The sequence below is a fragment of the Lipophrys pholis genome (genome assembly GCF_963383615.2).
Source record: "Lipophrys pholis genome assembly, chromosome: 9".
Taxonomy (NCBI): domain Eukaryota; kingdom Metazoa; phylum Chordata; class Actinopteri; order Blenniiformes; family Blenniidae; genus Lipophrys; species Lipophrys pholis.
In genome coordinates this window covers 3273146-3286585 of record NC_137639.1, presented here as the reverse complement: position 1 = coordinate 3286585, position 13440 = coordinate 3273146, and the positions used below count along the sequence as shown (strand labels likewise).

The following is a 13440-nucleotide window of genomic DNA, read 5'->3' as shown; positions in this document are numbered from 1 at the left end:
CTCTTTCTGCAATGCAGAAGTAATTAACTTGTGTGACTGGAAGGGGGAGAATCGGTAGTTTTGTCAAAAACGTTTTTGAGTGAGGTTTACTGATACACACCTCATTAGTATTGTTGCTGGATGAAGTGAAAGTTCCAGATCAGCACATGAGAGCAAACTAACAAATCCTCACCCAAACTACTGACCGTTCAAAAGAATGAATGCATGTGAACGGTAAGCAATGAAACAAGGGAAACCTTTAAAAGATACAAGTAGAGAGTCAGAATGGCGTCATAGAAACATTTAATCACAGCATTCACTGAAGAAACACATCAAAAAAGGTGTCTGTGGTTTTGCAAAAATATATAAATCTCACAGACACATGATGCATCCACATTTTCATACAGTAAGACACACCCTCTACACCCAACACTCCATGTGGATCGGGGTTGGGGGCTGTGGGGAGGGGTCCTTCCAGCACCCACCACTAAGGCCTTTGAGCAACAGGTCCGCTATTTTTTCCAGCCGTCTTTTCCAAAATTTCAATTGACGTCTGGACGGCTCGCCGCCTCAAACCGTCTCGCATCTGACCTCACAAGGCCGACTGAACGACCAATCAGAACGGACTGGTGCTCTGGGTCGGGTGTTCTGTTGGAAAAATACACTGAAACTCTCATTAAGCTTCAATTTCAGTTTACAAAGCTGAAGGCAACAAAGCAAGATGTGCAACACTTATTGATTTGATTGAAACTTGGTAGAAGTTCTTCACTCATATTTGCAATTTTTGGAAATATAAAACTTATTTTTTCTTCCTTGTAAAATCTATTGTCATCCTAAGAGAGAACTGGCCAACATGAGATTCATATGAACTGAGTGATGGTGTCAAGATACAACACAAATAGTTTAATAGTTTCATTTCGGTGTTTAAATGTAAACCTCAGTCAAGAACTGTTTGTGGCTACAATCTTTTGGGTCAATCCGTTTCATGATAATAATGACATTTCACAGAATAATTTGAAAAAAAACTGCTTATAAGAATAAAAGAAGCTGAAAAATCACTTTGCATACTTATTCATTTTAATGAAACTCCACCAACCAGTGGCCACATGTCTGACATGGGTAAAGAGCGAGCTCCTTACACCTCAGCTCTGTGTGGTGTGTAAGGACGAACCCCACCAGCTTGGACAGTAAGCTGTCAGCTGCAACCTAATATTGTTTATTCTGAAGAATACCAAACCAACCCTCTTAATGTGATGTCTTCAAATCAAAAAGACTGATGTCTTCAAATCTCTGAAGGTGTCCTGAGTGTCAGATTTACAGCAGGTTAGCACAAACCTAATCACTGGTCTGATTGTAAATTTAATATGCCAAGTCTGTTTGTTTCAAAGGAGTTTGGGCCGAGCCGGATTGGCCCTGACTGAGGAATAGGCTCCGATGTGGGTGATCAGGTTGGGCTCGACACTGTGAGACCTTTCTCCAGGGAGTGCCCTGGCCATCTGATACATAACCATGTCTTTGGCGTTTCCGTTTACACAGAATGAGGCGTCCAGATACTCGGCCACCCTGAGTGATGTATTTCCAGGGAAAAGCATTGCTGGGGTGCAGCACTCGGTGGCTGGGTTGACAGCATAGAGCTGTGGGGAGAGCCTGCGGACCTCCAATAGATAGTGCCGCCCAAGCAGCTCCGCGGCAGCCATAAAGTACAGAGTGAAGAAAATAAGATGGCAGGCTGACAGAGTGAAAGAGAACGAACAAGGGTTCCAGTAAGGGAAGCTGAGGATGAGAGCCGTAGCTCCAACCAGACCGAGTCCCATCCATTCCAGGATGCGGTATGGCTCCGGGTTCCAGTAGCGCTGCAGCCTCTCTGGGTGATACAACTTTACGTAAAGAGTCTGGAGGGCGAACCGACGGGACAGTAGATGTTTGATAACTAAGAAAAAGTCTTGTCTCGGCAAAGCATCGTCCTCCAGAACAACCACGTTTTTGGGTTTCACCAGTGTCCAACCCTTGCGAAGGCAAAAAACATAATCCCTCTTCTCCTTCTCAAAGGGATTGATTTGTTCTTTATTCAACTGTTGTTCCTGCTGGGAACGCCGGACCACCTTGAAATGGGGTTCCAGTAGGCTGGCATCCCAATTCTCCAGAGGACCGTTTTCAACATCGCAGATGAGTATTTCTGCACACCGTTGCGTCCCACAACTTCCCACAATGGCACTCAGCTGCTGCATCACCTGGAGAAGGTAGTGGAAGTCTTGCCCATCATTGCGTCTGGCTGTCACCACAGTCACCAGCAGGTCAGGACGCTGGGAAACATTCCTCAAACTGAGTGGTGCCAGAGTGGACGCACTCTGCCAGAAATGCAGCGCATCCTGACCTTGCTTAAAACTGTCCTGCAGGACCTCCTCACTCATGGAGTCCAGGTACATGGACTTTATGAAGAAGTACGAGTAAAGCAGTCGATGGCAGCACAGAGGAAGAATCACACAAAATGTGATGACAGACAGAGAAAAGGCTTGAATGCTGGTGTTTGACCATCGCATGTAGTGACTGAAGATGGCTTTCCACTGAGACATTGCTGAAACCACTGGAATGAGGCACAATTTGGCACAATGTCAAAATGAACAGAGGAAACGTCCCCGGCAAAGCTCAGGAGCAAATTCAGCTGAAGTCCCACGACAGTCCAAGTGATGAGCTCAAGTGATCGATTCTTGGAAAAACAGGCAGAAGTTCGCACACGGTCTTGTTAATCAGCGGAGACAATTCCAGGTCCTTGTTGTTTCAGCAAACCTGTATCAGGAGACAGAAGAAGAAAGTCTCATCATCAAGGTGTTTTTCCCTCCCATACATTTTGTCCGTCTGTCCCCCCCGTCCTGTGACGGCCTGTTGACCTCTGTCCATTGTTAGCTGAGACTTGCTCCACCTTTGAGAGAAGCATATAGGTTCATCTTTGAGAGATGGAGCATTTGAACAAATCCTCCTCTGTCCATAGCCACACCAACCACATGCAAGCGAGGGGGGAAGCAATAACAGAATATACAGAGCCAGTGGCTTTACTTCCAAGAAAATACAGCTCAGAAATCATTTGGAACTATTTCAGCTCCACCTCAGGCAGAGTGGCTTTATTTATTTATTTATTTATTTTTCTAAATTCAGGTGCCATTGTGGCTTTAGAGAACAGCAGTCAGTTCAGCATTACTGCGGATAACGTCTGTCAGAAATATTGGAATTGAAGGTTTTTCCTGAATTGCAGATCCTTTCAAGTTAAAGAAGCAACGCCACCAGGACAAAGTTTCAGTGTGAAAAGAATCAAGAGAGAGGTTATCTTAGTTGGATGAATGCTAAAGTTGCTCTTTTGTTATGGGTCACTTTTAGAAAACGTGACATGAAAGATGACAGTGAGCAAGAGTAAAGGTAGTGAACACTTTGTGACAAAGATTCTGAACACAGTAAAGTCTGAAAACTTCCTTTTTCAAAAGCCACGCGACATGATTTCTTTTACTTAGAATGTTAGTTTTTGTAGATGCATGGTTAAAACCTGGATTAACTACTTCTACAAATAACTGCAGGTTTTTTTCCAGCTTAAAAGTTTTCGAGGTGGTTAACAGGTTAACATTTGTTTCCCAGCATGTACCGATTTCGCCAGCTCAGAGTTTCAGAGTGCTGACCGGATCCCAGATAGGCAGTCCATCACAGGACACACTCACACAGTCACACACGTTCACACACGTTCACACAATGTCCCTATGGGACCCTGAGGTCCACCAATTAACCACGGCTGTGGAAGGAACCCCAGAAAACGCACACAGTTTACATAACAATGGTGCTTGGAGTCACCGAGAAAGCAACTTCTGGAAAACGGCTCCCAAGGTGGAAGTTCTAGAAGATACTGCGTGTAAACGCTGCTATTGCAGATGCACTCTGCGCAAGAAGGATTCACTCTAACAAGGAATGTACTGCACTTTTCACTCTTGAGTTTAACAGCACTGAGATTGCAAAGTGTGCATTTACTACATCCTCTGGATCAGTGCTTTAAGTGCACCGGTATGCAGTACCGGCACTTTAAAATTTGACCCCTCAGCGTACCTGGACTTTTTTCCTAGTGTACAGCGCGTACCGGAACTTTCTGTAAGCTTTGATCCTCCCGGCTTAAACAATGAGTCTAATTTATGGATTTTTAGGGGTAAACTTCATGCTGACAATACATGGGTGAAGCGTTCATGTGCATCATGGAACTCCACCCGGCTGAACAATCATCCTCCTCAGAGGAAAATCTCTCCTCAGAATCACAATGAGCAAATACTTTATGAACAGAAATAAAACCCTCAAGTGTGTGTATTTTTGCAGTAATTCACTTGCCCTCTCTCCCTCTCTGTTCCTCCCGTCCGTCGCCTCACCATGGAAATCGCGTTTTAAACTTGTTTTTCTTAAAAAAACACCCCAGTGAGCAACAGTGGTCCAGATGACATCATTTCCTCCCGTCTTCAAGACGTCTTCAGGAAGGCCAGAATGAAAGTATTTTGTACGTCTTTCCTGGACAATGTATTGACGTCCTGTCTGGACGTCCAGACAAAACCTGGAAGTGAAGAATTTTGGCGTAGTCGTCCCCAAAGCCCCGGTCCTGCGGCACGACGCGGGCCGTCACATTCAGAGTGACGCAATATATAAAGAAAAGTTACACCACCTGGGGTCAAACCCAAACCACGTTCATGACGGGTCAGATTCTTCACCATCAGACCAACTGTACTGCACACTTGTGCTAACAACAAATTTGAAAGCACTTCACTCATATATAACGTACTTGAAAAAGCATTGTGACTAAACATATGCCCTAGAAACCATCAATTCATAATACTCGAAGCTTGTCATATATAAGTAGGGATGGGAATTGAAAAGAATTTTTCGATTCCATTTTCGATTCTGTTTAACGATTCAATTCTTTATCGATTCTCTTATCTGTGTGTTTTTTTTTTTTTTTTAATTTTACTTTTTTCTATTATAATTTTTTTTTTTTTTAAAGGAGAATTAACAGGTAGATTACTAGGTGTGGGAATTGATAAGATTTTATCAATTCTTCTAACAATTCCTGAGTATTGTTTTGAGGGGAAAAAAGGTAGTTTAATTAATTTCTTTCCTTAAATAAAACTTGAATTATAATTTTTCCCTTAAAAAAGAACAGTCAAATGTGTATTTGCCTTCATTGGATGCCCCCTGGAATTTAGACTTTTTCATATTTTGTGCTGTTGACAAGTTAACCCTCTCTGGGAGGCGGAGCCTGGAGAGGAATGAGGAAGTGATGAAGCAGGAGGAACGAGTTCTCTCGGTCTGCAGGGAATGCTGTTTTCATATTGTGTTGGTGCTTTTTGTGAAGGGATTTTCAACACAGAATGACCTAATACATAGACATACAGGTCTACACCTCTACTAGATTGTGTATGTCTTTATACTCGAGTAGAGCGTTAAATACTGTGACAACTAGGGGCTCACACATATACAGAAGATCTACTACCATGTGTCTACGCTGTCGGCTCGTTGGAGCAGACATTCACTAGACGGGACAGATTGACGGCAGATTTCATTTATTAAAAGTCCCTCATTAGTAGGAGAGAACATGAAAACTCCACACAGAAAGGCTCCTGCCGGGATTTGCTCCGAGACTTTTTTTTTTTAACTGGACCTTGTGACTGTGAGGCGAGAGGCTGTGGACTCTGGATTCAGGACCTGGTGAGTGGAACATGTATTACTGTATCGTATTATTTTGTAGTTAGACCTTCTTCCTCTCCATGTTTTCTCCTGGTTGAAGGAGCTCTGCTTCCTAGAGAGTGTGATGTCATGCAACGTACCGCAACGCGACTTGACGTCGTGCTGGAAATGAATCGTTAAGAAGAATCAAACACATATAAAGGTGTACGATTCCCATGGAATTGATCAATCGGAACCGGTTCTACGTCAGAACCGTTTTTCGAATCTCATCCCTATATATAAGTGACTTGCTTACAAATGTATTGTCGGGTTAACATGAGTATAAGTGAATACTTGGTCTCGGGGTTAGAAAACACACCTGTCATGGATGAGGTTTGTGTTCAGTCTCAGGTGGTGTCACTTTTTCTTTGTCTTTGTTTCTATTGCGTCACGTCATCCAGAGGTCTTGTTTGGACGCTTACACAACATCCAGACAGGACGTCCATGCGATGTCCAGGAAAGACGTATAAAAAAAACCCCTCATTCTGGCCTCCCTGAAGACGTCTTAAAGAAGTGTACACTAACAAAGTGTACACTGTACTGTCTGTGATCATCGACAACGTCAACACTTAAATCACACAATATTACTGTATTATATTACTGTAAAGGCACAACAGTTCCGATAAATTCAAATCAAATTGTTATGCACCACATTCCTGTCCTGTCCATTCCTACATGAGCCCAGGTAACGCTGTGTGAGTTTTCAAGAAGAATCACTGCATTTTTTTCACAACCAGACACTAAAATCAAGGCAGATTTTTTAATATTCCCTAAAAAAATAAATCTTTTTTTTCCAGCAAACTGCATCACATTCTTGCTCTACATGCCCCCACGTACCCCTGTGTCCATTTTCAAATGGATTCGCTGCAGCTTTTTTTTTTTTTTTTCCAAAATTCAATTTCCAAAAATCCCCACAGGACCAAAAAAAAGTATATTTTAACTTATTCAGGATGATGAGTAGTGACGCCCACTCCTCTCTCACCCCTCCTTTCCTTTGATTTTTTTTTTTTTTTTTTTTTTTTTTTTTTAAATGGGATTTAAAAAAAAATCAGCCAATTTAAAAATAAATAAATATGCAATTACTTACATTTACTTATACATTTTTTTTTAAATATCACACAAATATAAAAAGGCAGTTGGTGGATCCACATGCTGCACGGGGTGCCCTTCTTTTACTGCAGCTGCAGCCCAAAATGTCTGAGCACGCCACTGAATATCATGTTTTTGTCCATATTTGTATGAGAGACTAACAGTATGTCGCCAAAGGGAGTACCAGCACTGATTTTCTTCCTCTTAAAGCACAGATCTGCAGCACATGTGGTCACACTATTTCAACCTTACACTGTTCTCTGTGCATGCATAGGTGGTGTTATTACAGTAACATCAGCACCACCTAACGGCCGAACGACGTATTAACATCATTTCTATGAGAAAGGATATAGTTTTTAAAGCGCTGCAGACTAAAAATGAAGCTTGTCTGAAACAAAAACGCAAAAACGATGCGTTTTCACCTGGAACGTTGAGCTCACGGGCTGGAGAAAAGATCCGACCTGACGGAAACATCTGCACCTGAAACTGATCGCACCTCTCGCTGCTTCCGGGTCTGAGGCGCTGGAACGCCACACGTACGGTTCTCCGTGTGTTCCTTAGCAACATGCTAACTGACTGCCACGTTACGACTTACGGATTTTATCTCTGTGAAACGTTAAAGCGGAGAATAGACTCACAATGAGCCGTCACACCGGGACTGTCAGCCGGCTGCTGCAATGATCTCAGACCCACCACGGCAAGGCTGGGAACGGGGAACGCCTACAGATCTATACACGTAGAGTCATAGACATATACACTAAGAATCGATACCTCTATACACGGACTCATAGAATAATACAAATACTGTATAGTGGAATAATAGGAATAGAATTAAGCTCATACACCTGGAATGATAGACCTATAGACGTAGCAGCATGACTGTACGTATAGAAACGAGACCTATGCACGGAGAATCAAATACCTATATACATAGAATCATAGACAGATACACGTAGACACATACCTATACACACAGAGTAATAGACCTACATACGTAGATAAATGCCCTATACGAGTACAAACATAAACCTGTACACATAGAAACAAGTCATATACAAGTAGAAACAAGTCCTATACAAATAGAAACATAGACCTGTATGCATAAAATTAAGTCCAATACAAGTACAAACAAGTCCTATACAAGTAGAAACATAGACCTGTACACATAAAATTAAGTCCAATACAAGTACAAACAAGTACTATACAAGTAGAAACATAGACCTATACACATAAAATTAAGTCCAATACAAGTACAAACAAGTCCTATACAAGTAGAAACATAGACCTGTACACATAAAAAATAAGTCCAATACAAGTACAAACAAGTCTTATACAAGTAGAAACATAGACCTGTACACATAAAATTAAGTCCAATACAAGTACAAACAAGTCTTATACAAGTAGTAACATAGACCTGTACACATAAAAATAAGTCCAATACAAGTACAAACAAGTCCTATACAAGTAGTAACATAGACCTGTACGCATAAAATTAAGTCCAATACAAGTACAAACAAGTCCTGTACAAGTAGAAACATAGACCTGTACGCATAGAAACAAGTCATATACAAGTACAAACAAGTCCTATACAAGTAGAAACATAGACCTGTACGCATAAAAATAAGTCCGATACAAGCACAAACAAGTCCTATACAAGTAGAAACATAGACCTGTACGCATAAAGATAAGTCCAATACAAGTACAAACAAGTCCTATACAAGTAGAAACATAGACCTGTACGCATAAAGATAAGTCCAATACAAGTACAAACAAGTCCTATACAAGTAGAAACATAGACCTGTACGCATAAAAATAAGTCCAATACAAGTACAAACAAGTCCTATACAAGTAGAAACATAGACCTGTACGCATAAAATTAAGTCCAATACAAGTACAAACAAGTCTTATACAAGTAGAAACATAGACCTGTACACATACAAATAAGTCCAATACAAGTACAAACAAGACCTATACACGTTGAAACATAGACCTGTTCACGTAGATTCATTGAGCTGCACACGTAGATTAATTAACTGTTCACATAGAAACAGAAACTATACACATTGAGCCCTATACAACTAGACACACTGACCTATACCTATAAGACCTGAACCATGAAATTATCCAGAAACAGAGTAACATGGAATGCTTATTGAACTTCTTACAAATAAAAATAAATGAATAAATATAAATTTGTACATATAAGTTTTAATTTGTGTCGATTTAATACATCAGTACGAAAGTGTATTGCATTGACATGAAAAAATTCAAATGTACTTTTCCTGAGTTAATGACATAATGATCTCATAACTATAAGAAAAAAATAATTATAAAAAGATTCGGCTCTGTTTTTCTTGAACTTATCAGATAATTATCTCAGAATTATGAGATAAAATAAATTATTTTAAAAATGGCTCTGTTTTTCTGAATTTATGGTCTGTGTTATTCCTATGGAGTGCCAAAATTAAAAGAAAATATATGGGGAAAATCAATAATAGTGAAAATATACAAAGGTAGTCATATTCTTTTTTTTAACCTTGTCTCTGCTTATTCCATTTTGTCAATGCTTCTCCTGATACAGAAAGATATTTATATAGAACTATGGAGTATTTGGTAAGTTTGACTTATTCCTGCCGCTTTTCAGGCGTTTAAGTTACACATATGAGGTATCTACGTGTGTCTGTACGTTTATGTGTGTGTGGGTATACGTAAATATAGATTATCTATTTTCTCCGAATATATTTTCATAAGGTATCATTTATTTATATCATCATAGGCTGTATATATATGCATTTGTATGTGTGTTTATACAGACTATATGGATATTGGTAAGTATGTGATTGTACACATGTGAAGAGCCATATGCCTGAAATGAATTAATTAAAAAAAATCTAGATTTTGTTCTGATCGATAACTTGTCTGTTCTGTTGTATCTTATATATGGGTTTATATGTATTATTACGTTTATTGTGTGTGTGTGTGTGTGTGTGTGTGTGTGTGTGTGTGTGTGTGTGTGTGTGTGTGTGTGTGTGTGTGTGTGTGTGTGTGTGTGTGTGTGTGTGTGTGTTGTGTTTTATAAATGACCTATCACAGATAAAAAATCTGAACATTCTATTATTGTTTAGTGCACTATGAACATCAAAATACACCAAACCATGTGTCCTGTATCAGAACTACATGTTTAATGTTTGCAGGAAAACCAGGTGAAGATCAGTTCAGTATTCAGCGAGTTCTGATTGGTTAAAGTCTCTGACACTTCATTGCTCCTGTCAAACTGATGAGACGGAGCGGAGCAGCGACCGGACCAAGATGGCGGCGCCACCGAGGTGGGAGCGGTCATTGCGGCGTCTACTCTTTATTATGTCTATGGCTGACTCCCCCCAGAAATCCAAGGGAGGGTGAATGAACGTCGACGATGGAAAGAGGTACTCCTCAATCTCTAAGTAGAATTATAAGTTGAATTTTAAACCGATTTCCAAACTGTTTGATTTAAAAAAAATGTCATACATGTAGCTACGTTTTAGTGTGTGTTAATGTTCAGTATACACTTTGTTTAGTTCGTGTTAATGTGCAGTATACACTTTGTTTAGTTTGTGTGAATGTGCAGTACCTACTTTGTTTAGTGTGTGTTAATGTTCAGTATACACTTTGTTTAGTGTGTGTTAATGTGCAGTATACACTTTGTTTTGTGTGTGTTAATGTTCAGTATACACTTTGTTCAGTGTGTTAATGTTCAGTATACACTTTGTTTAGTGTGTGTTAATGTGCAGTATACACTTTGTTTAGTTTGTTAATGTGCAGTATACACTTTGTTTAGTGTGTGTTAATGTGCAGTACACACTTTGTTTAGTGTGTGTTAATGTGTAGTATACACTTTGTTTAGTGTGTGTTAATGTGCAGTATACACTTTGTTTTGTGTGTGTTAATGTTCAGTATACACTTTGTTCAGTGTGTGTTAATGTGCAGTACACACTTTGTTTAGTGTGTGTTAATGTTCAGTATACACTTTGTTTAGTGTGTGTTAATGTTCAGTATACACTTTGTTCAGTGTGTGTTAATGTGCAGTATACACTTTGTTTAGTGTGTGTTAATGTTCAGTATACACTTTGTTTAGTGTGTTAATGTTCAGTATACACTTTGTTTAGTTCGTGTTAATGTGCAGTATACACTTTGTTTAGTTTGTGTGAATGTGCAGTACCTACTTTGTTTAGTGTGTGTTAATGTTCAGTATGCACTTTGTTTAGTGGGTTAATGTTCAGTATACACTTTGTTTAGTTTGTGTTAATGTGCAGTATACACTTTGTTTAGTATGTGTTAATGTGCAGTATACACTTTGTTTTGTGTGTGTTAATGTTCAGTATACACTTTGTTCAGTGTGTGTTAATGTGCAGTACACACTTTGTTTAGTGTGTGTTAATGTGCAGTATACACTTTGTTCAGTGTGTGTTAATGTGCAGTATACACTTTGTTTAGTGTGTGTTAATGTTCAGTATACACTTTGTTCAGTGTGTGTTAATGTGCAGTATACACTTTGTTTAGTGTGTGTTAATGTTCAGTATACACTTTGTTTAGTGTGTTAATGTGCAGTATACACTTTGTTCAGTGTGTGTTAATGTGCAGTATACACTTTGTTCAGTGTGTGTTAATGTGCAGTATACACTTTGTTCAGTGTGTGTTAATGTGCAGTATACACTTTGTTTAGTGAGTGTTAATGTTCAGTACACACTTTGTTTAGTGTGTTAATGTTCAGTATACACTTTGTTCAGTGTGTGTTAATGTTCAGTATAGACTTTGTTCACTGTGTTAATGTGCAGTACACACTTTGTTTAGTGTGTTAATGTTCAGTGTACACTTTGTTCAGTGTGTGTTAATGTTCAGTATAGACTTTGTTCAGTGTGTTAATGTGCAGTACACACTTTGTTTAGTGTGTTAATGTTCAGTGTATACTTTGTTCAGTGTGTGTTAATGTTCAGTATAGACTTTGTTCAGTGTGTTAATGTGCAGTACACACTTTGGTTTACTGGGCTGTCATTCATGTGAAATTTACGGTGGCTCTGAAGTGCAAAGTACAACAACAAATAAAAAAACACAACAATAAATAAAAAAACACAACAACAAATCACAACATTAACAAGCGCAGTCGAGATATCGGCGATTGGACGACAGCGCGGTACGGCTCATAAACCGGAAGCTATTCTGCTTTGTGCACGATTTTGAAAACATGGGCCGTTTTCCAATTCTTAGAGCGCCAGTGTGACTCGCCTACGTCATGAGTAACCCCTGCAGGGCGTCCTCGGAAGTGCAGAAATACAAATTCACGAGAACGCATCGACGTTAAAGGAGAATTGGAACACGAGCGTACTTGATGAGGCGGTGGCTGTCATGGCTGGATGATGGACCCTGAAGCTGAGGAGGAGGAGGAGGAGGAGGAGGAAGAGGAGGAGGAGGAGGAGGAGGACCCTGTTTCCTCTCTAGTTCAGCAGGAAGGTGATTTGTACCTGATATTTTATATGATGATCTAAACTTTAGAACATTATTGTAAAATAGAACCTTTTCTGTCACATTCATGCTGTGTATATTACAGTGTATAGTACAGTGTATAGTACCGTGTATAGTACAATGTACAGTACTGTATATAGTACAGTGTATAGCACCGTGTATAGTACAGTGTTACTATTACTTCTACCTCCTATAAGCCTTTATTTTACTCTTCATCTCCTTGGAGTTCAGTAACAATGAAAGCAGCTGATCAGAAATGTTCTACTAATACAAACTAGTATTTTACTGTTTTACTGAAGATCCCTGATGTTTATTAAATAATTAACCAGCTTTTCACATTCCTGCTGCTTGTTGTCATCCTTCTGGTCATGTCATTAATATGTACTGTATATTTGTCTAATATACATCCTAGTTAATCAATCTAATCATTAGCTCTAATAATTTCTCTTTAGAGTAAATACATAAATGGCTTATACTGTGTGAGAGTAAATACATAACAAAGAAAGATATCAAGCAGAAGATAAAGGAAACTTTATTTAATAAACTTCAGCAGAACCTACAACAGTAAAAACACAAGTTAGAAACATTATGTACATAGAAAAATGACATTGTTTTTAAAACTTGTAAAGTTCTTTCTTTTATTTCCCAGGAACCCCTGCAGTGATACACAGGTCAATAATGTTCCTACCCTGGAACCTTTCTCTCCTGGAGGTGTCGTGACTCCAGCTTCAGGGTTTCCAGGAGCATCGTTATGTTGATACTGATGCTCCTGCTGGTCATCAGGCGTTCTGCTGTACTGCTGGTTGATGGTGTCACCTTCTAATTCTTCCTCCTGCTGGTAATCAGGTATTCTGCTGTACTGCTGGTTGATGTTGTCACCTTCTAATTCTTCCTCCTGCTGTACTGCTGGTTGATGGTGTCACCTTCTAATCCTTCCTCCTGCTGGTCATCAGGTATTCTGCTGTACTGCTGGTTGATGGTGTCACCTTCTAATTCTTCCTACTGCTGTACTGCTGGTTGATGGTGTCACCTTCTAATTCTTCCTCCTGCTGGTCTTCAGGTATTCTGCTGTACTGCTGGTTGATTGTGTCACCTTCTAATTCTTCCTCCTGCTGGTCATCAGGTATTCTGCTG

The 13440-nt window shown here is 39.6% G+C and overlaps 1 protein-coding gene across 5 annotated transcripts; it reads right to left on the bottom strand.

Moving 5' to 3' along the window:
- Positions 1–266: 266 nt before the first annotated feature.
- pgap4 (post-GPI attachment to proteins GalNAc transferase 4) lies at positions 267–7518 on the bottom strand. Of its 5 annotated transcripts, none has more exons than XM_080472155.1 (2): positions 7446–7518; positions 267–2766 (listed from the first exon to the last, which is right to left on the bottom strand). In XM_080472155.1, exon 2 carries the CDS (start codon positions 2550–2552, stop codon positions 1362–1364), a length of 1191 nt encoding a protein of 396 aa, XP_080328281.1. In that variant the 5' UTR covers positions 2553–2766; positions 7446–7518; the 3' UTR covers positions 267–1361. The 5 variants fall into 5 exon arrangements, with proteins under 5 accessions (XP_080328281.1, XP_080328279.1, XP_080328282.1 ...); XM_080472153.1 differs by having other exon boundaries at positions 7230–7511; XM_080472156.1 differs by having other exon boundaries at positions 7403–7511.
- Positions 7519–13440: the final 5922 nt, after the last annotated feature.